The sequence below is a fragment of the Bufo gargarizans genome, chromosome 4 (assembly GCF_014858855.1).
Source record: "Bufo gargarizans isolate SCDJY-AF-19 chromosome 4, ASM1485885v1, whole genome shotgun sequence".
In the NCBI taxonomy this organism is placed as follows: domain Eukaryota; kingdom Metazoa; phylum Chordata; class Amphibia; order Anura; family Bufonidae; genus Bufo; species Bufo gargarizans.
The window spans coordinates 238,735,278-238,759,003 of NC_058083.1; the positions used below are offsets into that span (position 1 = coordinate 238,735,278).

Genomic DNA, 23,726 nt, shown 5'->3' on the forward strand with positions numbered 1-23,726 from the left:
TAATTGGGGCCACAGACCGCATTTTGCGGACAAGTATAGGACAAGTTCTATCTTTTGTGTGGACATATGGAAGCGGAGAGCACACAGTGTGCTATCCGTGGATTTTGCGGTCCAATAGAAATGAAAGGAGTTGGCATCTGATTTGCAAATATGCGGAACAGATGCGGAAAGAAAAATACAGTCGTGTGAATGGGCCCTTAAACCTAGGACCCCAGCACTGCAAGGCACCAGTGCTAACCAGTGAGCCACTGTGGTGTCCATGTAATTATAGCATATTTTGAGTTTTTACCATAAAATATATCTACAGTATGTTTTCTACATACGACCATTCATGATATTTGAAGCAGTCTTGTTTAGCTATCTCTGTATAGGTTGGAGCTTATGGACTTGTCAAGTGAAAGTTCTGACCAGTTATGTTTCTTGTTGTTCATCACAGCATGAAAGGCCACATTATTAGGCGCTTAATTATGTCATCTTTTTTATTTCCAAATGATGACATTTTATTACAATGTAAGCTATGTGGAGAAAGCAGCATCACATAATTAAAAAAACAAAAAAAAAAACGGTTGATATCATAACATACCGTATGTTATATTTCAGTTTTGACCAAAATTGAGCAAAAATTTGAGACATTTTGTTTTTCACTCAAAAAAACCCAAAACAGGCCTGAAGAGGTGTCATGGCAAAACTGTAAACTATCTCTGAAGCCAGTTTACTGTATGAAAGACAAAGATTTAAGTAATGCACAACTACGACTGCTAATAGCAGGCATGAAAATAATTCTAACAGACAATATATTATATATTTTTAAAGCCACATGCCCCATATATTTATAGCCCCAGTGTAATATAATTATTTCATAAATGCATTCATATACATTTAGTTAAAAACAATACAGTAATTAAGGTGTTCGGTATATATGTAATATCGTTACTAACACTTTGCTGTATGATTTATGTTGGATGCTGAGTCTATATAACTTGGTGCAAGTTTTCCCTTCCTGACTATTTTAAGATGCTCATCCATACTAATCCAGGGTGCCCACTGTGGTGAAGCCCCTACCACATAATTATGTTTTTTTTCCAGATTTAAGATTAATTCTTGTTGTGTACCATAAGTTATGAATATTGGCATTGATACACGTTCCTAACCTCAGAAATCCTAATGTAAAGGACATTTTATTATGAATGATAGAAATGCATGGACATAAATCATATTTTAATACCATTCTTCATTTCTTTTCTTTTTTTTTTCCCTGCACAATAGAGAAGAAAATCTCGGTATTCTGACCTTGACTTTGAAGTAAGTTAACAAATTATGTAATGTTTTATACGGCTGCTTTATCTGTGCCATTGACTTTGACACAAATGCTTAGTAAATTTTTCACAATACTTTGTACAACATGGTTCTGCCACCCTACCTTTTAAGGCCAATCCTTTATGAAAACCTCTTGGTTTCCTTTACGAATGTCAAATTATGAGCCTTTATTTCTGTGGTAAGTGACTGATATACCTTCTTTAAGAAGAGCTCCCCTGTCTGTGTCCCTGTCCTCTGACACTGGGTGAATGCAACTACCTTCCAGGTAAATCTCAACATCTTAACTTCAATACCAACAATTATAGAGATTCTCCAACTTTAGAGATTCATGGTATGGTCATCTCTGATCCCAACCTGACAAATGGGCATCCTGCATTTCCAGTTCTGTAAGTCAAGACAGCAGATGGTCACATCCAGGAGGAGACCAAAGGAAACAGTGCTAGTATGTGTGACTCTCTTGGAGTCTGTTGAGGATTATATTATAAAAGTATCTTCCTGGATGTGGATTTTACCAACTGCCTTGTTTTACAGAACAGGGGATCTCTATCTTAGAGGTTTTCAATAATGTCCAAAGTTAGAAATTAAATAAAGATTAAAGGAATATTTCAGACATTATTACAATTATCTATCTATCCCATATCTATCTATCTATCTATCTATCTATCTATCTATCTATCTATCTATCTATCCCATATCTATCTATCTATCTATCTATCTATCCCATATCTATCCATCCCATATCTAGCCATCCTATATCTAGCCATCCCATATCTAGCCATCCCATATCTAGCCATCCCATATCTAGCCATCCCATATCAAGCCATCCCATATCTAGCCATCCCATATTTAGCCATCCCATATTTAGCCATCCCATATCAAGCCATCCCATATCTAGCCATCCCATATCTAGCCATCCCATATCTAGCCATCCCATATCTAGCCATCCCATATCAAGCCATTCCATATCTAGCCATCCCATATCTATCTATCCCCTATCTATCTATCTATCTATCTATCTATCTATCTATCTATCTATCTATCTATTTTCTGTCTATTTTAACTAGTATGAATATGTTCAATGTTTTCCAGAATGTTTGCATATTTGTAATTCTCTGATTTTGATAGTTATTTATGAAAATTCTGTGATAACTTTACAGAGTAGTAAATGTAAGATGAAAATATACAGCATTGTACATAAAATCCTTTGTATAAGAAACTAAAGGGTATTTGCAAAGCATCCATCAATGGGTGTAATCTAGCACAGTTGTCATGGGAAGGGCCAATTGTCTTCTGGAACTGCAGTTATAGGAAATAAAAATAGAACTCTATGCATAGTATTGGAATGTGGTATAATAAGATATATGTTGTATCTCTTGGATTGTTGCTGACCTTCATAGAATTGATATCTTACCCAAAGAGGGCAAAACGTTTCCGATCACGTTGCCCTACTGTATCAATTTGAATCCCTATTTCAGCATATTTAGCCATTTTGTTCACAATATTATCAATGGGGTACACGAGGGCGGAGGTAATAAATTGTGAATGCAGCAATCACGAAAAAAAAGCGTCTGGCATTCATGGATCCAAGTGTCAACTTACTGACCTCAGTATACAGCAAAACACAGATCGCAAATTCATATAGATTACTTTCCAAGGAATGGGAATGTCTCCACAATACACACCTCGGGGTAAAAGCCTAATTAGCTCAGCTATAAGAAAAGTCACTGGTAGAATCCTGTGATCTATGCCTTCACTCTGATTAAACCCAGCTTGATGTCATGAGAAACAGGTGGGTAGAGGGTGGTTTATTCTGTAAAATCTATCCCTATCCTACATTCTTTATATTCTTTAACTTGAACGCAGGGTGATAGGATATTTAAGCTTTATTTTCCGAGTAAGCACACATTTGTATCTTACATGAGAAACTTTAGCTTATAAAGTAATACAGTAAAGGAAACAATGTAGGTAAACTGAGGTTATACATAGTGCAGGGCTGGAAGGGGTAGGGCATGACATAGGGCACCAAAGAAAATTCTGATATCATGCCCCACACCCTCAGGCCCAGGACTAGGCATAACTGATTTCCGAGGAGTATGTTCTTTTGATGTTATTGCTCTCTGGCATGGTGATCTGCAAATACTGAGATGTTTTATGGAAAAATGCATAGGTACGTTAATTCTAACATAAAACCTCTCCATGTCAATCATCGTGCACTTCATAAATCTAGTGATCGTTGATACACCATGAGCATCCTGATATTTTGTGCATCACATACAGTCATGTGAAAAAATTAGGACACCCTTTGAAAGCATGTGTTTTTTTGTAACATTTTTAATAAAAGGTTATTTCATCTCCGTTTCAACAATACAGAGAGATTAAAGTAATCCAACTAAACAAAGAAAACTGAAGAAAAGTCTTTTCAAGATCTTCTGTAAATGTCATTCTACAAAAATGCCTATTCTAACTGAGGAAAAAGATAGGACACCCTCACATGTATTCCCTCTTAAATTGGCTCAGATCTCACACAGGTATATCACACCAGGTGCACATAATTAGTAGATCGTTACTCTGCATGTTGAATGAGGCTTGCCCTATTTAAACCTCAGACATTTAGTTTGGTGTGCTCCTGACTAGAGTTGAGCGAACACCTGGATGTTCGGGTTCGAGAAGTTCGGCCGAACATCCCGGAAATGTTCGGGTTCGGGATCCGAACCCGATCCGAACTTCGTCCCGAACCCGAACCCCATTGAAGTCAATGGGGACCCGAACTTTTCGGCACTAAAACGGCTGTAAAACAGCCCAGGAAAGGGCTAGAGGGCTGCAAAAGGCAGCAACATGTAGGTAAATCCCCTGCAAACAAATGTGGATAGGGAAATTAATTAAAATAAAAATTAAATAAATAAAAATTAACCAAAATCAATTGGAGAGAGGTTCCATAGCAGAGAATCTGGCTTCCCGTCACCCACCACTGGAACAGTCCATTCTCAGATATTTAGGCCCCGGCACCCAGGCAGAGGAGAGAGGTCCCGTAACAGACAATCTGGCTTCATGTCAGCAGAGAATCAGTCTTCATGTCATAGCAGAGAATCAGGCTTCACGTCACCCACCACTGTAATAGTCCATTTTCATAAATTTAGGCCCAGCACCCAGGCAGAGGAGAGAGGTCCCGTAACAGACAATCTGGCTTCATGTCAGCAGAGAATCAGTCTTCATATCATAGCAGAGAATCTGGCTTCCCGTTACCCACCACTGGAACAGTCCATTCTCAGATATTTAGGCCCCGGCACCCAGGCAGAGGAGAGAGGTCCCGTAACAGACAATCTGGCTTCATGTCAGCAGAGAATCAGTCTTCATATCATAGCAGAGAATCAGGCTTCACGTCAGCCACCACTGCAACAGTCCATTGTCATAAATTCAGGCCCAGCACCCAGGCAGAGGAGAGAGGTCCCGTAACAGACAATCTGGCTTCATGTCAGCAGAGAATCAGTCTGCATGTCATAGCAGAGAATGAGGCTTCACGTCACCCACCACTGCAACAGTCCATTTTCATAAATTTAGGCCCAGCACCCAGGCAGAGGAGAGAGGTCCCGTAACAGAGGATCTGGCTTCATGTCACCAGAGAATCAGTCTGCATGTCATAGCAGAGAATCAGGCTTCACGTCACCCACCACTGCAACAGTCCATTTTCATAAATTTAGGCCCAGCACCCAGGCAGAGGAGAGAGGTCCCGTAACAGAGGATCTGGCTTCATGTCACCAGAGAATCAGTCTGCATGTCATAGCAGAGAATCAGGCTTCACGTCAGCCACCACTGCAACAATCCATTGGCATATATTTAGGCCTAGCACACAGGCAGAGGAGAGAGGTCCCGTAACAGACAATCTGGCTTCATGTCAGCAGAGAATCAGTCTTCATATCATAGCAGAGAATCAGGCTTCACGTCAGCCACCAATGCAACAGTCCATTGTCAGATATTTAGGCCCAGCACCCAGGCAGAGGAGAGAGGTCCCGTAACAGAGGATCTGGCTTCATGTCAGCAGAGAATCAGTCTTCATGTCATAGCAGAGAATCAGGCTTCACGTCACCCACCACTGTAAGAGTCCATTTTCATAAATTTAGGCCCAGCACCCAGGCAGAGGAGAGAGGTCCCGTAACAGACGATCTGGCTTCATGTCAGCAGAGAATCAGTCTGCATGTCATAGCAGAGAATGAGGCTTCACGTCACCCACCACTGCAACAGTCCATTTTCATAAATTTAGGCCCAGCACCCAGGCAGAGGAGAGAGGTCCCGTAACAGAGGATCTGGCTTCATGTCACCAGAGAATCAGTCTGCATGTCATAGCAGAGAATCAGGCTTCACGTCACCCACCACTGCAACAGTCCATTGTCATAAATTCAGGCCCAGCACCCAGGCAGAGGAGAGAGGTCCCGTAACAGACAATCTGGCTTCATGTCACCAGAGAATCAGTCTGCATGTCATAGCAGAGAATGAGGCTTCACGTCAGCCACCACTGCAACAATCCATTGGCATATATTTAGGCCTAGCACACAGGCAGAGGAGAGGTTCATTCAACTTTGGGTAGCCTTGCAATATAATGGTAAAATGAAAATAAAAATAGGATTGAATGAGGAAGTGCCCTGGAGTCCAATAATATATGGTTATGGGGAGGTAGTTAATGTCTAATCTGGACAAGGGACGGACAGGTCCTGTGGGATCCATGCCTGGTTCATTTTTATGAACGTCAGCTTGTCCACATTGGCTGTAGACAGGCGGCTGCGTTTGTCTGTAATGACGCCCCCTGCCGTGCTGAATACACGTTCAGACAAAACGCTGGCTGCCGGGCAGGCCAGCACCTCCAAGGCATAAAAGGCTAGCTCTGGCCACGTGGACAATTTAGAGACCCAGAAGTTGAATGGGGCCGAACCATCAGTCAGTACGTGGAGGGGTGTGCACACGTACTGTTCCACCATGTTAGTGAAATGTTGCCTCCTGCTAACACGTTGCGTATCAGGTGGTGGTGCAGTTAGCTGTGGCGTGTTGACAAAAGTTTTCCACATCTCTGCCATGCTAACCCTGCCCTCAGAGGAGCTGGCCGTGACACAGCTGCCTTGGCGACCTCTTGCTCCTCCTCTGCCTTGGCCTTGGGCTTCCACTTGTTCCCCTGTGACATTTGGGAATGCTCTCAGTAGCGCGTCTACCAACGTGCGCTTGTACTCGCGCATCTTCCTATCACGCTCCAGTGCAGGAAGTAAGGTGGGCACATTGTCTTTGTAGCGTGGATCCAGCAGGGTGGCAACCCAGTAGTCCGCACAGGTTAAAATGTGGGCAACTCTGCTGTCGTTGCGCAGGCACTGCAGCATGTAGTCGCTCATGTGTGCCAGGCTGCCCAGGGGTAAGGACAAGCTGTCCTCTGTGGGAGGCGTATCGTCATCGTCCTGCCTTTCCCCCCAGCCACGCACCAGTGATGGACCCGAGCTGCGTTGGGTGCCACCCCGCTGTGACCATGCTTCATCCTCATCCTCCTCCACCTCCTCCTCATCCTCGTCCTCCTCGTCCTCCAGTAGTGGGCCCTGGCTGGCCACATTTGTACCTGGCCTCTGCTGTTGCCAAAAACCTCCCTCTGAGTCACTTCGAAGAGACTGGCCTGAAAGTGCTAAAAATGACCCCTCTTCCTCCTCCTCCTCCTCCTCCTCCTGGGCCACCTCCTCTTCCATCATCGCCCTAAGTGTTTTCTCAAGGAGACATAGAAGTGGTATTGTAACGCTGATAACGGTGTCATCGCCACTGGCCATGTTGGTGGAGTACTCGAAACAGCGCAACAGGGCACACAGGTCTCGCATGGAGGCCCAGTCATTGGTGGTGAAGTGGTGCTGTTCTGTAGTGCGACTGACCCGTGCGTGCTGCAGCTGAAACTCCACTATGGCCTGCTGCTGCTCGCACAGTCTGTCCAGCATGTGCAAGGTGGAGTTCCACCTGGTGGGCACGTCGCATATGAGGCGGTGAGCGGGAAGGCCGAAGTTACGCTGTAGCGCAGACAGGCGAGCAGCGGCAGGATGTGAACGCCGGAAGCGCGAACAGACGGCCCGCACTTTATGCAGCAGCTCTGACATGTCGGGGTAGTTGTGAATGAACTTCTGCACCACCAAATTCAGCACATGCGCCAAGCAAGGGATGTGCGTCAAATTGGCTAGTCCCAGAGCTGCAACGAGATTTCGCCCATTATCACACACCACCAGGCCGGGCTTGAGGCTCACCGGCAGCAACCACTCGTCGGTCTGTTGTTCAATACCCCGCCACAACTCCTGTGCGGTGTGGGGCCTGTCCCCCAAACATATGAGTTTCAGAATGGCCTGCTGACGTTTACCCCGGGCTGTGCTGAAGTTGGTGGTGAAGGTGTGTGGCTGACTGGATGAGCAGGTGGAAGAAGAGGAGGAGGAAGCCGAGAAGGAGGAGGTGGCAACAGGAGGCAAAGAATGTTGCCCTGCGATCCTTGGCGGCGGAAGGACGTGCGCCAAACAGCTCTCCGCCTGGGGCCCAGCTGCCACTACATTTACCCAGTGTGCAGTTAGGGAGATATAGCGTCCCTGGCCGTGCTTACTGGTCCACGTATCTGTGGTTAGGTGGACCTTGCTACAGATGGCGTTGCGCAGTGCACACTTGATTTTATCGGATACTTGGTTGTGCAGGGAAGGCACGGCTCTCTTGGAGAAGTAGTGCCGGCTGGGAACAACATACTGTGGGACAGCAAGCGACATGAGCTGTTTGAAGCTGTCTGTGTCCACCAGCCTAAATGACAGCATTTCATAGGCCAGTAGTTTAGAAATGCTGGCATTCAGGGCCAGGGATCGAGGGTGGCTAGGTGGGAATTTACGCTTTCTATCAAATGTTTGTGAGATGGAGAGCTGAACGCTGGCGTGTGACATGGTTGAGACGCTTGGTGACGGAGGTGGTGGTGGTGGTGTTGGTGGTACATCCCCTGTTTGCTGGGCGGCAGGTGCCAACGTTCCTCCAGAGGCGGAGGAAGAGGCCGAGGCGGCAGCAGCAGAATAGGCCGAGGCGGCAGCAGCAGAAGAGGTAGCAGGGGGAGCCTGAGTGACTTCCTTGGTTTTAAGGTGTTTACTCCACTGCAGTTCATGCTTTGCATGCAGGTGCCTGGTGATGCAGGTTGTGCTCAGGTTCAGAACGTTAATGCCTCGCTTCAGGCTCTGATGGCACAGCGTGCAAACCACTCGGGTCTTGTCGTCAGCACATTGTTTGAAGAAGTGCCATGCCAGGGAACTCCTTGAAGCTGCCTTTGGGGTGCTCGGTCCCAGATGGCGGCGGTCAGTAGCAGGCGGAGTCTCTTGGCGGCGGGTGTTCTGCTTTTGCCCACTGCTCCCTCTTTTGCTACGCTGTTGGCTCGGTCTCACCACTGCCTCTTCCTCCGAACTGTGAAAGTCAGTGGCACGACCTTCATTCCATGTGGGGTCTAGGACCTCATCGTCCCCTGCATCGTCTTCCACCCAGTCTTGATCCCTGACCTCCTGTTCAGTCTGCACACTGCAGAAAGACGCAGCAGTTGGCACCTGTGTTTCGTCATCATCAGAGACATGCTGAGGTGGTATTCCCATGTCCTCATCATCAGGAAACATAAGTGGTTGTGCGTCAGTGCATTCTATGTCTTTCACCGCTGGGGAAGGGCTAGGTGGATGCCCTTGGGAAACCCTGCCAGCGGAGTCTTCAAACAGCATAAGAGACTGCTGCATAACTTGAGGCTGAGACAGTTTCCCTGGTATGCATGGGGGTGATGTGACAGACTGATGGGGTTGGTTTTCAGGCGCCATCTGTGCGCTTTCTGCAGAAGACTGGGTGGGAGATAATGTGAACGTGCTGGATCCACTGTCGGCCACCCAATTGACTAATGCCTGTACCTGCTCAGGCCTTACCATCCTTAGAACGGCATTGGGCCCCACCATATATCGCTGTAAATTCTGGCGGCTACTGGGACCTGAGGTAGTTGGTACACTAGGACGTGTGGATGTGGCAGAACGGCCACGTCCTCTCCCAGCACCAGAGGGTCCACTAACACCACCACGACCATGTCCACGTCCGCGTCCCTTACTAGATGTTTTTCTCATTGTTATGGTTCACCACAACAACAAATATATTATTTGGCCCAATGTATTGTATTCAAATTCAGCGGGATATAAATTTGAGGCCTAGTATTTAGGCGCTGGGTGACCGGTATGGATTTAGTGACAGAATTAGACTTGGAAATGCACAGAAGCGTGTGTGTGAAGTTATTCTGTATGACCCTATGTGCACCTTCAATATGATCTACCCTTTTAGGGATAGATTTCAAATAGCTCTGATATAGCAGAAACCACTAAATTATGAAATTGCTAAATTGGGAATTGTATTTCAACCCAGAACAAGAAATGTGCTTGAACGGACACTAAATAACTCGCCCAGCTACAGCACTAGGGACAGATTTAGCGGGATATAAATTTGAGGCCTAGTATTTAGGCGCTGGGTGACAGGTATGGGTTTAGTGCCAGAATTAGACTTGGAAATACACAGTAGCGGGTGTGTGTGAAGTTATTCTGAATGACCCAATGTGCACCTTGAATATTATATACCCTTTTAGGGATAGATTTCAAATAGCTCTGATATAGCAGAAACCACTAAATTATGAAATTGCTAAATTGGGAATTGTATTTCAACCCAGAACAAAAAATGTGCTTGAACGGACACTAAATAACTCGCCCAGCTACAGCACTAAGGACAGATTTAGCGGGATATAAATTTGAGGCCTAGTATTTAGGCGCTGGGTGACAGGTATGGGTTTAGTGCCAGAATTAGACTTGGAAATACACAGTAGCGGGTGTGTGTGAAGTTATTCTGAATGACCCTATGTGCACCTTCAATATGATCTACCCTTTTAGGGATAGATTTCAAATAGCTCTGATATAGCAGAAACCACTAAATTATGAAATTGCTAAATTGGGAATTGTATTTCAACCCAGAACAAAAAATGTGCTTTGACGGACACTAAATAACTTTCCCAGCTACAACAGGACAGCGGTAACGAGAGATTTAGCAGGATATAAATTTGAGGCCTAGTATTTAGGCGCTGGGTGACAGGTATGGGTTTAGTGACAGAATTAGACTTGGAAATACACAGTAGCGGGTGTGTGTGAAGTTATTCTGAATGACCCAATGTGCACCTTGAATATTATATACCCTTTTAGGGATAGATTTCAAATAGCTCTGATATAGCAGAAACCACTAAATTATGAAATTGCTAAATTGGGAATTGTATTTCAACCCAGAACAAAAAATGTGCTTTGACGGACACTAAATAACTTTCCCAGCTACAACAGGACAGCGGTAACGAGAGATTTAGCAGGATATAAATTTGAGGCCTAGTATTTAGGCGCTGGGTGACAGGTATGGGTTTAGTGACAGAATTAGACTTGGAAATACACAGTAGCGGGTGTGTGTGAAGTTATTCTGAATGACCCAATGTGCACCTTGAATATTATATACCCTTTTAGGGATAGATTTCAAATAGCTCTGATATAGCAGAAACCACTAAATTATGAAATTGCTAAATTGGGAATTGTATTTCAACCCAGAACAAAAAATGTGCTTTGACGGACACTAAATAACTTTCCCAGCTACAACAGGACAGCGGTAACGAGAGATTTAGCAGGATATAAATTTGAGGCCTAGTATTTAGGCGCTGGGTGACAGGTATGGGTTTAGTGACAGAATTAGACTTGGAAATACACAGTAGCGGGTGTGTGTGAAGTTATTCTGAATGACCCAATGTGCACCTTGAATATTATATACCCTTTTAGGGATAGATTTCAAATAGCTCTGATATAGCAGAAACCACTAAATTATGAAATTGCTAAATTGGGAATTGTACTTCAACCCAGAACAAAAAATGTGCTTTGACGGACACTAAATAACTTTCCCAGCTACAACAGGACAGCGGTAACGAGAGATTTAGCAGGATATAAATTTGAGGCCTAGTATTTAGGCGCTGGGTGACAGGTATGGGTTTAGTGACAGAATTAGACTTGGAAATACACAGTAGCGGGTGTGTGTGAAGTTATTCTGAATGACCCAATGTGCACCTTGAATATTATATACCCTTTTAGGGATAGATTTCAAATAGCTCTGATATAGCAGAAACCACTAAATTATGAAATTGCTAAATTGGGAATTGTACTTCAACCCAGAACAAAAAATGTGCTTTGACGGACACTAAATAACTTTCCCAGCTACAACAGGACAGCGGTAACGAGAGATTTAGCAGGATATAAATTTGAGGCCTAGTATTTAGGCGCTGGGTGACAGGTATGGGTTTAGTGACAGAATTAGACTTGAAAATACACAGTAGCGGGTGTGTGTGAAGTTATTCTGAATGACCCAATGTGCACCTTGAATATTATATACCCTTTTAGGGATAGATTTCAAATAGCTCTGATATAGCAGAAACCACTAAATTATGAAATTGCTAAATTGGGAATTGTACTTCAACCCAGAACAAAAAATGTGCTTTGACGGACACTAAATAACTTTCCCAGCTACAACAGGACAGCGGTAACGAGAGATTTAGCGGGATATAAATTTGAGGCCTAGTATTTAGGCGCTGGGTGACCGGTATGGATTTAGTGACAGAATTAGACTGGGATATGGCCAAAAAATAACCACACTATTGCTGGTTAAATGCACTTGGTGACGGGCGCAGCTTGCCCCTGATGTAGTATATGGCCAAAAAATGAACAGACTATTGCTGGTTAAATGCACTTGGTGTCACAGCTTGACCAACCACACTACTGAGGGTTAAATGCACTTGGTGACGGGCGCAGCTTGCCCCTGATGTAGTATATGGCCAAAAAATAAACAGACTATTGCTGGTTAAATGCACTTGGTGTGACAGCTTCACCCTGATGTAGGCTTTAGCCAGAAAACAACCACACCATTGAGGGTTAAATGCACTTGGTGACAGGCGCAGCTTGCCCCTGATTTTGTATATGGCCAAAAAATGAACAGACTATTGCTGGTTAAATGCACTTGGTGTGACAGCTTCACCCTGATGTAGGCTTTAGCCAAAAAACAACCACACCATTGAGGGTTAAATGCACTTGGTGACAGGCGCAGCTTGCCCCTGATTTTGTATATGGCCAAAAAATGAACAGACTATTGCTGGTTAAATGCACTTGGTGTGACAGCTTCACCCTGATGTAGGCTTTAGCCAAAAAACAACCACACCATTGAGGGTTAAATGCACTTGGTGACAGGCGCAGCTTGCCCCTGATTTTGTATATGGCCAAAAAATGAACAGACTATTGCTGGTTAAATGCACTTGGTGTGACAGCTTCACCCTGATGTAGGCTTTAGCCAAAAAACAACCACACCATTGAGGGTTAAATGCACTTGGTGACAGGCGCAGCTTGCCCCTGATTTTGTATATGGCCAAAAAATGAACAGACTATTGCTGGTTAAATGCACTTGGTGTGACAGCTTCACCCTGATGTAGGCTTTAGCCAAAAAACAACCACACCATTGAGGGTTAAATGCACTTGGTCGCAGCTTGTGCTGGCGCACCACAAGACACAAAATGGCCGCCGATCACCCCAGAAAAATGTGACTGACAAACGGTCTGGGCAGCCTAAAAACAGTGAGCAATTGAGGATCAGCAGCTCAATGATCCACAGCTGCAGATCGATCAGTTAATCAAGTCCTTTGGAGGAGTTAATCTGCCTAATCTCGCCCTACTGTCGCAGCCGCAACCTCTCCCTACGCTAATCAGAGCAGAGTGACGGGCGGCGCTATGTGACTCCAGCTTAAATAGAGGCTGGGTCACATGGTGCTCTGGCCAATCACAGCCATGCCAATAGTAGGCATGGCTGTGATGGCCTCTTGGGGCAAGTAGTATGACGCTTGTTGATTGGCTGCTTTGCAGCCTTTCAAAAAGCGCCAAGAAAGCGTCACAAAAGCGCCAAGAAAGCGACGAACACCGAACCCGAACCCGGACTTTTACGAAAATGTCCGGGTTCGGGTCCGTGTCACGGACACCCCAAAATTCGGTACGAACCCGAACTATACAGTTCGAGTTCGCTCATCCCTACTCCTGACTGTTGAAGTGAGAGTGAGCACCATGGTGAGAGCAAAAGAGCTGTCAGAGGACTTCAGAAAAAAGATTGTAGCAGCCTATGAGTCTGGGAAGGGATTTAAAAAGATCTCAAAAGATTTTGAAATCAGCCATTCCACTGTCCGGAAGATAGTCTACAAGTGGAGGGCTTTCAAAACAACTGCCAACATGCCCAGGACTGGTCGCCCCAGCAAGTTCACCCCAAGAGCAGACCGCAAGATGCTAAAAGAGGTCTCCAAAAACCCTAAAGTGTCATCTCGAGAACTACAGCAGGCTCTGGCTACTGTTGATGTAGAAGTACATGCCTCTACAATCAGAAAGAGACTGTACAAGTTTAACTTGCATGGGAGGTGTGCAAGGAGGAAACCTTTGCTTTCCAAGAGAAACATCGAGGCCAGACTGACATTTGCCAGAGATAAAGTTGACAAAGACCAGGACTTCTGGAATAATGTTCTTTGGACAGATGAGTCCAAAATTGAATTATTTGGACACAACAGCAGAGGACATGTTTGGCGTAAACCAAACACAGCATTCCAAGAAAAGAACCTCATACCAACTGTGAAGCATGGAGGTGGAAGTGTCATGGTTTGGGGCTGCTTTGCTGCAGCAGGACCTGGTCAGCTCACCATCATAGAATCCACGATGAATTCTACTGTGTATCAGAAGGTGCTTGAAGAGCATGTGAGACCATCAGTTAGAAAATTAAAGCTGAAGCGGAACTGGACCATGCAACATGACAATGACCCAAAACATACTAGTAAATCAACCAAAGATTGGCTGAAAAAGAAGAAATGGAGAGTCCTGGAATGGCCAAGTCAAAGTCCAGATTTGAATCCCATTGAGATGCTGTGGGGTGACTTGAAAAGGGCTGTACGTGCAAGAAACCCCTCAAACATCTCACAGCTGAAAAAGTTCTGCATTGAGAGGAGTGGGGTAAAATTTTCTCAGACCGATGTCGAAGACTGGTAGATGGCTACAAGAACCGTCTCACTGCAGTTATTTCAGCCAAAGGAGGTAACACTCGCTATTAGGGGCAAGGGTGTCCTATCTTTTTCCTCAGTTAGAATAGGCATTTTTGTAGAATGACATTTACAGAAGATCTTGAAAAGAGTTTTCTTCAGTTTTCTTTGTTTAGTCGGATTACTTTAATCTCTCTGTATTGTTGAAACGGAGATGAAATAACCTTTTATTAAAAATGTTACAAAAAACCACATGCTTTCAAAGGGTGTCCTAATTTTTTCACATGACTGTAGATATTTGAAATACATTGGGAAAAATGCTGAGAAAATAGAAACTATTCTAATTTTTATTCATTTATTATTTATAGCACATCAGTAAGACTACCGCAAACAATGTAGAAAAATATCTGGAGAAATCTAGTAGTAGAATTGGCAGCAGACGGGTCTGTTTGCTGTAACAAGGATAAGACATCAGAAGCCACTTTTGCAGAGTCCATGTAGAAGTGGCTTCAAATGTCTTATGGTTAGCTCGACAAAAAGCCCACCCTTTATGATGCAGCATCTATCTACTGTATCTTTCATTAACATTTTTGCAAGAAACCCCACTATTAGATTGTGACATTGTCACTTGAAAGGATTTTCCTATTTAAGACATATGGCGTATCCACAAGATAACGGTTTCTGTTCCGGAAAAAGTGACCATTAATTTTAATGGAGAGCTATGGTCACAGCTACTTCTTCATTGGGTATGAAGCTTAAAGGCCTCAATGGTCATCCCAGGTCAGGTTAGGTTTAGGTTATTATACATAAAAGTCTTTTATGGGGAAAAAAATATATTTAAATCACAGCAATCCTGGCAGGATGCTAATACGCATCTCCAAGGCTCTGTACGCACGTGGATCAAATAGGTTTCCATTCTAGTATTTGAGATTACAAGGAGTAGCACAGTCTATAAAGATATTCAAAGATACCAAGATCCATCATACTCACCCATCAAACCCCATTAAAATGAATGGGGTCTGTCAGTGTCAGATACAGTACGTTCAAAACCTATACGCTATATAGCTAGTGTGAACAAAGCCTGTCTGAATAAGCTATGGTTGGGTTTACTGACAATGCATGAGCCAAGTTAATTTCCCTATGCATACAGTTTAATATGACTGGCTATGCAGTATACTGTAAAATGGCATGTGGTGTGAACCTATCCTGAATTTATACTGTATAAGGCTACTTCCACACCTACGCGTTCCCTTTCCGCTATTGAGATTCGTCATAGGATCGCAATAGTGGGGGGGGGGGGGACATTTCAGTTTTGTCCCCATTCATTGTCAATGGGGACAATACTGGACTGAAGGGAACAGAGTGCACCAGAATGCATTCCGTTCCGTATCATTATGTTCCCATGACGCACACAAAAGTGCTGCAAGTTGAGTGCGTTCTGGGACAGATCCGTCATGACTCACAATGTAAGTCAATGGTGATGGATCAGTTTTCTCGGACACAAAGGAAAACTGATTCGTCCCCCATTTACTTACAGTGGTTTCAGAGATGGATCCATCATGGCTATTTAAGGCTAGTTTCACACTAGCGTTCGTCGGTCCGCTCGTGAGCTCCGTTTGAAGGAGCTCACGAGCGGACCCGAACGCCTCCGTCCAGCCCTGATGCAGTCTGAATGGAGCGGATCCGCTCAGACTGCATCAGTCTGGCGGCGTTCAGCCTCCGCTCCGCTCGCCTCCGCACGGCCAGGCGGACAGCTGAACGCTGCTTGCAGCGTTCAGCTGTCCGCCTGGCCGTGCGGAGGCGAGCGGATCCGTTCAGACTTACAATGTAAGTCAATGGGAACGGATCCGCTTGAAGAGGTCACCATATGGCTCAATCTTCAAGCGGATCCGTCCCCCATTGACTTTACATTGAAAGTCTGAACGGATCCGCTCAGGCATCTTGCGCACTTAGAAAATTTTCTAAGTTATTAATGCAGACGGATCCGTACTGAACGGAGCCACCGTCTGCATTAATATGATCGGATCCGTTCAGAACGGATCCGATCAAGCGCTAGTGTGAAAGTAGCCTTAGACATAATACAACCGGATCCGTTCATAACGGATGCAGACGGTTGTAATATTTCGATGGAAGCGTTTTTGCAGATCCACGATGGATCCAGCAAAAACGCAGATGTGAAAGTAGCCATATTAGGGTTGAGCGAATCGAAGTATCCAAAGTGGACTTCGATCCCAATTGCAGGAAAAATTTGATTTGCCGCAAAGCTGAATTTCTTCATGCCTGTAGTAACAAATCAATTTTCCCTAAAATGGCGGTAAAGAAAAACAAAACATATCTCATCTATTTGAGTGCGAAGAGGCTGCTGTAGCTCCCTTGCGAAATCTCACACGCGGTGGCTTATGACGTCACCACACCGGCCAGCATGATGACCTCATCATGCACTGCGTGAGATTTTGCGCAGTGTCTTCAATCAAGATGGCCACTGCGGCCCTTTCGCACTTAAATGGAATAAGGTGAGTATTATTTAATTTTTATTTTTTTACCAGATTAACCCTGGAAAGCCCTCACTATTATTCTTAGATGCTGCGATCAGCAATGAACGCGGCATCTGAGGGGATCAATGATGGGGGCGGTGCAATCGCCGTTCCCCGTCATTGTGCCTGCTATTACAAAGAAATGCACTTTGTGACGAAGTAATTCATCACAAAGCTAATTTCTTTGTGAATTTTTCAAAACTTCACTCACTACTGTATATAAGAAGAAAGTGGAAAAAATGTATATTTGTCATGAAAAACGGAGGGCTCCGGATGCAATGCATTTTTCACTGATGGTTGCCAAGAGATGTAGATGATTAATCTTCCGTTTTTTTTTCTGAAAAACGTGTGCACCCCGCATCACGGATGTGGACCCATTCACTGCAATCCAGAAGGTGTGGCGTGGTATGGAGGCACGTAACCCTGCGGACGGACTACGGAGTGCTTCCATGGGGTTTCTATTCGTGCCTCTGCACCACAAACAAATAGAACATGTTCTATTTTATTGTGGTGCGGGGGGGATCACTGACCCATTCAAGTTTGAATGGGTCTCGATCCGTCGCGGCAGCTGCACGGATGTTGGCCGTGCATTGAAGCACGGAACAGCCAAACAGCCATGTGAATGAGCCCTAACAGACAGTGCGCCTGGTGTGATAGGGTTGATCCTGCTGATATAGGCCCTTTAAAGACTGTCAATAGCAGTAATCTCAGCCTCCATTGTTTTCTCCACTGACATTATATTTGCATAGTGGTAAAATAAATGATGTAAATCAGCAGAGATACAAAAGAAGGCAGTGTAACATTTGATGAAAAACAGTTACAAATGCCAAGAGTGAACAATGAGTAATCACTGAGGATCATTTCTAGAGCCGCAGTGCTCGCTAGAAGAGAATCTTCGCTATGGCAACTGTTGCTAAGGTTTCGGAGTCTGACGTTGTTGCTTCAGTGCTGCATGTGGAAGACGGTGATTGCAGAATGCACTGCGGATATTTGTCCAATCTATGGATATCACTGTACTGTATTACTATAGCCCCTAACGGGCATGTAGGGGCACTGTACAGATCCTGGGCATTATTGGATCCCTAGTACATCGGAGACAACTTATTTTAAAAGGTTTAACATTTAATTCTGACACATTTAGCAGAGGAGACACCCAAGCAGGAGGAGAACTCTATTCTGTGGGAAGAGAAGCAGCCGAAAGCAAATCTTTTATTTATACCATTTAATTTGTATGGAAAGAAATTGAAGGCAGACTTCCACTTGTGCTGCTGCTTCATCACCGGGGACACGGCCACGACAGCAGTTTTTTTTTCCCAGTATGTTTTTGTCATTAATCCTATTCATTTCTATAGGATAAGCTGCTACTAATGTGCATTAGTTTGCATAATCGGACAAACCGCAAAGAATCACGAATATAGATCTTTAGAAATACACTAATTCATTATAATGATGGAGTTCTGTGCAAGCAAATGAGGAGCTTATACATAAACAGAGGCTGTATGGCAGTACACATTGTCCCTATGGTTCTATTCTACAAACCAAGCGCTTATACATAAACAGAGGCTATATGGCAGTACACATTGTCCCTATGGTTCTATACTACAAACCAAGCGCTTATACATAAACAGAGGCTATATGGCAGTACACATTGTCCCTATGGTTCTATACTACAAACCAAGCGCTTATACATAAACAGAGGCTATATGGCAGTACACATTGTCCCTATGGTTCTATACTACAAACCAAGCGCTTATACATAAACAGAGGCTATACAGCAGTACACATTGTCCCTATGGTTCTATACTACAAACCAAGCGCTTATACATAAACAGAGGCTATATGGCAGAACACATTGTCCCTATGGTTCTATACTACAAACCAAGCGCTTATACATAAACAGCGGCTATATGGCAGAACACATTGTCCCTATGGTTCTTTACTACAAACCAAGCGCTTATACATAAACAGCGGCTATATGGCAGTACACATTGTCCCTATGGTTCTATACTACAAACCAAGCGCTTATACATAAACAGCGGCTATATGGCAGAACACATTGTCCCTATGGTTCTATACTACAAACCAAGCGCTTATACATAAACAGAGGCTATATGTCAGAACACATTGTCCCTATGGTTCTATACTACAAACCAAGCGCTTATACATAAACAGAGGCTATATGGCAGTACACATTGTCCCTATGGTTCTATACTACAAACCAAGCGCTTATACATAAACAGAGGCTATACAGCAGTACACATTGTCCCTATGGTTCTATACTACAAACCAAGCGCTTATACATAAACAGAGGCTATATGGCAGTACACATTGTCCCAATGGTTCTATACTACAAACCAAGCGCTTATACATAAACAGAGGCTATATGGCAGTACACATTGTCCCTATGGTTCTATACTACAAACCAAGCGCTTATACATAAACAGAGGCTATATGGCAGTACACATTGTCCCTATGGTTCTACACTACAAACCAAGCGCTTATACATAAACAGAGGCTATATGGCAGAACACATTGTCCCTATGGTTCTATACTACAAACCAAGCGCTTATACATAAACAGAGGCTATATGGCAGTACACATTGTCCCTATGGTTCTATTCTACCAACCAAGCGCTTATACATAAACAGCGGCTATATGGCAGAACACATTGTCCCTATGGTTCTATACTACAAACCAAGCGCTTATACATAAACAGCGGCTATATGGCAGTACACATTGTCCCTATGGTTCTATACTACAAACCAAGCGCTTATACATAAACAGAGGCTATATGGCAGTACACATTGTCCCTATGGTTCTATACTACAAACCAAGCGCTTATACATAAACAGAGGCTATATGGCAGTACACATTGTCCCTATGGTTCTATACTACAAACCAAGCGCTTATACATAAACAGCGGCTGTATGGCAGTACACATTGTCCCTATGGTTCTATACTACAAACCAAGCGCTTATACATAAACAGCGGCTATATGGCAGTACACATTGTCCCTATGGTTCTATACTACAAACCAAGCGCTTATACATAAACAGCGGCTGTATGGCAGTACACATTGTCCCTATGGTTCTATACTACAAACCAAGCGCTTATACATAAACAGCGGCTATATGGCAGTACACATTGTCCCTATGGTTCTATACTACAAACCAAGCGCTTATACATAAACAGAGGCTATATGGCAGAACACATTGTCCCTATGGTTCTATACTACAAACCAAGCGCTTATACATAAACAGCGGCTATATGGCAGTACACATTGTCCCTATGGTTCTATACTACAAGCCAAGCGCTTATACATAAACAGAGGCTATATGGCAGTACACATTGTCCCTATGGTTCTATACTACAAACCAAGCGCTTATACATAAACAGCGGCTATATGGCAGTACACATTGTCCCTATGGTTCTATACTACAAACCAAGCGCTTATACATAAACAGAGGCTATATGGCAGTACACATTGTCCCTATGGTTCTTTACTACAAACCAAGCGCTTATACATAAACAGCGGCTATATGGCAGAACACATTGTCCCTATGGTTCTATACTACAAACCAAGCGCTTATACATAAACAGAGGCTATATGTCAGAACACATTGTCCCTATGGTTCTATACTACAAACCAAGCGCTTATACATAAACAGAGGCTATATGGCAGTACACATTGTCCCTATGGTTCTATACTACAAACCAAGCGCTTATACATAAACAGAGGCTATATGGCAGTACACATTGTCCCTATGGTTCTATACTACAAACCAAGCGCTTATACATAAACAGAGGCTATATGGCAGTACACATTGTCCCTATGGTTCTATACTACAAACCAAGCGCTTATACATAAACAGAGGCTATATGGCAGTACACATTGTCCCTATGGTTCTATACTACAAACCAAGCGCTTATACATAAACAGAGGCTATATGGCAGTACACATTGTCCCTATGGTTCTTTACTACAAACCAAGCGCTTATACATAAACAGCGGCTATACGGCAGTACACATTGTCCCTATGGTTCTACACTACAAACCAAGCGCTTATACATAAACAGAGGCTATATGGCAGAACACATTGTCCCTATGGTTCTATACTACAAACCAAGCGCTTATACATAAACAGAGGCTATATGGCAGTACACATTGTCCCTATGGTTCTATTCTACCAACCAAGCGCTTATACATAAACAGCGGCTATATGGCAGAACACATTGTCCCTATGGTTCTATACTACAAACCAAGCGCTTATACATAAACAGCGGCTATATGGCAGTACACATTGTCCCTATGGTTCTATACTACAAACCAAGCGCTTATACATAAACAGAGGCTATATGGCAGTACACATTGTCCCTATGGTTCTATACTACAAACCAAGCGCTTATACATAAACAGAGGCTATATGGCAGTACACATTGTCCCTATGGTTCTATACTACAAACCAAGCGCTTATACATAAACAGCGGCTGTATGGCAGTACACATTGTCCCTATGGTTCTATACTACAAACCAAGCGCTTATACATAAACAGCGGCTATATGGCAGTACACATTGTCCCTATGGTTCTATACTACAAACCAAGCGCTTATACATAAACAGCGGCTGTATGGCAGTACACATTGTCCCTATGGTTCTATACTACAAACCAAGCGCTTATACATAAACAGCGGCTATATGGCAGTACACATTGTCCCTATGGTTCTATACTACAAACCAAGCGCTTATACATAAACAGAGGCTATATGGCAGTACACATTGTCCCTATGGTTCTATACTACAAACCAAGCGCTTATACATAAACAGCGGCTATATGGCAGTACACATTGTCCCTATGGTTCTATACTACAAACCAAGCGCTTATACATAAACAGAGGCTATATGGCAGTACACATTGTCCCTATGGTTCTACACTACAAACCAAGCGCTTATACATAAACAGAGGCTATATGGCAGTACACATTGTCCCTATGGTTCTATACTACAAACCAAGCGCTTATACATAAACAGCGGCTATATGGCAGTACACATTGTCCCTATGGTTCTATACTACAAACCAAGCGCTTATACATAAACAGAGGCTATATGGCAGAACACATTGTCCCTATGGTTCTATACTACAAACCAAGCGCTTATACATAAACAGCGGCTATATGGCAGTACACATTGTCCCTATGGTTCTATACTACAAGCCAAGCGCTTATACATAAACAGAGGCTATATGGCAGTACACATTGTCCCTATGGTTCTATACTACAAACCAAGCGCTTATACATAAACAGCGGCTATATGGCAGTACACATTGTCCCTATGGTTCTATACTACAAACCAAGCGCTTATACATAAACAGAGGCTATATGGCAGTACACATTGTCCCTATGGTTCTTTACTACAAACCAAGCGCTTATACATAAACAGCGGCTATATGGCAGAACACATTGTCCCTATGGTTCTATACTACAAACCAAGCGCTTATACATAAACAGAGGCTATATGGCAGAACACATTGTCCCTATGGTTCTATACTACAAACCAAGCGCTTATACATAAACAGCGGCTATATGGCAGTACACATTGTCCCTATGGTTCTATACTACAAACCAAGCGCTTATACATAAACAGAGGCTATATGGCAGTACACATTGTCCCTATGGTTCTATTCTACAAACCAAGCGCTTATACATAAACAGCGGCTATATGGCAGAACACATTGTCCCTATGGTTCTATACTACAAACCAAGCGCTTATACATAAACAGCGGCTGTATGGCAGTACACATTGTCCCTATGGTTCTATACTACAAACCAAGCGCTTATACATAAACAGCGGCTATATGGCAGTACACATTGTCCCTATGGTTCTATACTACAAACCAAGCGCTTATACATAAACAGAGGCTATATGGCAGTACACATTGTCCCTATGGTTCTTTACTACAAACCAAGCGCTTATACATAAACAGCAGCTATATGGCAGTACACATTGTCCCTATGGTTCTATACTACAAACCAAGCGCTTATACATAAACAGAGGCTATATGGCAGAACACATTGTCCCTATGGTTCTATACTACAAACCAAGCGCTTATACATAAACAGCGGCTATATGGCAGTACACATTGTCCCTATGGTTCTATACTACAAACCAAGCGCTTATACATAAACAGAGGCTATATGGCAGTACACATTGTCCCTATGGTTCTATTCTACAAACCAAGCGCTTATACATAAACAGCGGCTATATGGCAGTACACATTGTCCCTATGGTTCTATACTACAAACCAAGCGCTTATACATAAACAGCGGCTATATGGCAGTACACATTGTCCCTATGGTTCTATACTACAAACCAAGCGCTTATACATAAACAGCGGCTATATGGCAGAACACATTGTCCCTATGGTTCTTTACTACAAACCAAGCGCTTATACATAAACAGCGGCTATATGGCAGTACACATTGTCCCTATGGTTCTATACTACAAACCAAGCGCTTATACATAAACAGCGGCTATATGGCAGTACACATTGTCCCTATGGTTCTATACTACAAACCAAGCGCTTATACATAAACAGAGGCTATATGGCAGTACACATTGTCCCTATGGTTCTATACTACAAACCAAGCGCTTATACATAAACAGCGGCTGTATGGCAGAACACATTGTCCCTATGGTTCTACACTACAAACCAAGCGCTTATACATAAACAGCGGCTATATGGCAGTACACATTGTCCCTATGGTTCTATAC

General features: G+C 43.6%; 1 protein-coding gene across 2 annotated transcripts in view; it reads left to right on the forward strand.

Moving 5' to 3' along the window:
- The window catches only part of ADGRB3 (adhesion G protein-coupled receptor B3), a 1,058,998-nt gene that overhangs the window by 1,012,342 nt on the left and 22,930 nt on the right, over positions 1 to 23,726 (forward strand). For both annotated transcript variants that reach the window (XM_044289463.1, XM_044289464.1), the window contains one exon: positions 1,267 to 1,302. In XM_044289463.1, coding sequence (XP_044145398.1) covers positions 1,267 to 1,302 — 36 coding nt within the window. The remainder of the gene's footprint in view (positions 1 to 1,266; positions 1,303 to 23,726) is intronic.